The 2,116-nt window shown below is 40.3% G+C and overlaps 1 protein-coding gene across 1 annotated transcript; it reads right to left on the bottom strand.

Moving 5' to 3' along the window:
- Positions 1 to 471: 471 nt before the first annotated feature.
- LOC124890041 (protein CHROMATIN REMODELING 25-like) lies at positions 472 to 1,884 on the bottom strand (the record flags this gene model as incomplete). The annotated part of the gene is given in 2 exon segments (XM_047401933.1): positions 472 to 1,484; positions 1,824 to 1,884. Coding segments are annotated over 2 exon segments (115 nt in total), but the record flags the coding sequence as incomplete, so codon positions are not given.
- Positions 1,885 to 2,116: the final 232 nt, after the last annotated feature.

Below are 2,116 nucleotides of genomic sequence, written 5' to 3'. Positions count from 1 at the left end.
ACTGTTTCTATGGCCGTGGCTCCATAGATAAGGTTCTTAATGTCATCAGTGAAGTAGTTGTCCCACCAATGTTTTATCATACCAGTGAAGCCTGATATAATCATGGTAGCTACTTCCTTATCCGTGGCTCCTCTAATTTTGTAAGCCGTGATGGATACACCCATTTCATGGAGTTTGTTGTAGATTTGGTGTTCAGCCAAACCGTCAACATTCCATTCAGTTATGCCTCTACCATCATGGTTGAAAGTTGAGAGATAGGGATTTTCCTCAAATTGAACATCTGGAGGAGAGGGTTTTTTGTAATAGTTTTTCTTAGTGGAAAAGCGATCACTGGTGAGTTTAGAAAGAGAGTTTTTCTGGTTACTAGACTCTGCTTTCTCAGAGATTTTAAACTTGGAAAGTTTTTCGTTGATTTGTTCCAAGATTTTTCCTGAGACTTTGAAGTCATCACTGAGATTAGGGAATTTTTCCTTTTGGAATTCAGGGATCTTAAAGATGGGGTTGGCTATAGGATTAGGGCTTGGAGTCCCTTTCTCAGGAGCGGGGGAACTAAAAGGAAGTATCGAGTTTTTAGTATCTCCTATTTGTTGGGAGATAGTGTGAAGGACCTGATTAGTATAGTTGTTTTGTTCAACTATCCTATCGAGGTCTCTATTAATAAGGGCTGATAGGGGTCTATCATGCTTCTTCTTAAAGGGTGAAGCATTGAGGACTTCATTGGAATGAGGAATTTTTATCCCTTCAAGAGGAGGAGTAACGGATTCAATTATCTTGTTACTCTAGGTATACCATTTATTAATGATAACGTTAAGGGATTCATTCTGGTTTTCCATTCTTCTGGTAAACTCAAACCATCGAAAGAATTCTATGTCACATCGGAGTCTTTTCATATCGGCTATCCATAGCCGACCTAACTCCTTTTGTTGTTCTTTGGAATAGGTACTGGTGTACCATTTCCTCTTTATTGCGTCTTTAGGGAGGTACCAGCGAACTTCAAGAGTTTTAAGGTCAGGTGTATATTCTTCATCAGATTTGATGACGAGTAGGCTGAAGTCGGTCCTAACTTTTTGACGGGATATGGTAGGGGGAGGTTCCATATCAGAGGCTGTAGGACTGCCTGGATCATAAGGATTTTCAGGTTCTAGGGATTCCTGGACCCTAGTGGATTGCCTGGATCATAAGGATCTATTTGACTTGCTTGGCTTTTGCAAAGGTTTAAAAATTGCAGGTAATATATTTGTAGAAGCTCCATTCCGAGTTGGTGCGGACAGTGATTGAGCTTGCAATATCAAATCCAGTTTCGAACATGAGTTCTCTTGACGTCTTCGGTGATGGTGCTTGACGTGGACATGAAAACGTGAACTTTCTCGTAAGTATTTCTTTGAAATGAGGCGAATCTCTATTTCCCACCTGTTCTGTTGGCTTTATAGTTATTCAACAGGAACGAGCTTGCCATCCGCTTGACTGGTGAAAACAAACGAAACCTGCAAATATTACAAAAATGAGTATTCCAATTTAATATAATATAACAGCAAACAGGACCCCGAGGGACATAGAGACTTAAGTTTGTCTTTTTTTTCTTTTAGCGTCATTATGTAACATCATAGTATCAACTGTCACAGAATACCAAATCTGCCATATAACTTCCGCTGGTCATAATAACTGGTTTTCAACTTTCGGAGTATGACACGTGATTATCATTTACTTTTTTGGCGTCATTATGTAACATCATAGTATCATTTACTTTCTTGTTGCTCGGGGACATGACAGGAGAGGGGTTTAGTCTGAGTTCAATGCAATCGTTATTTGAACCATCTGCTTACCTCATCTCCTGATGCAGCCTGGAAAATTACATCTGGTACTGATTTTGGAGAAAAATGATGACCCAAGTCCCCAACTGGCCAAATCCTCTTCCTTGGGAGCTCCTATCTGGAGAAGGATGTTTGTTGTATGAGAACCAAATCACAGAACTGATACTTGGACCGTACAAATAAATAACAACCTGTTTCTCTGAGCTTTGGAATGTATCCAAGTAACCAGCTACACCTGCAAATCCCCCAATATCCTCCTGATCAGGCTGATGACCCTGAGTGTTGAACTCGGTGTTGTCATCTGG

The sequence above is a fragment of the Capsicum annuum genome, unplaced genomic scaffold (assembly GCF_002878395.1).
Source record: "Capsicum annuum cultivar UCD-10X-F1 unplaced genomic scaffold, UCD10Xv1.1 ctg10230, whole genome shotgun sequence".
Lineage (NCBI taxonomy): Eukaryota > Viridiplantae > Streptophyta > Magnoliopsida > Solanales > Solanaceae > Capsicum > Capsicum annuum.
This window is presented reverse-complemented; position numbering and strand designations above follow the sequence as displayed.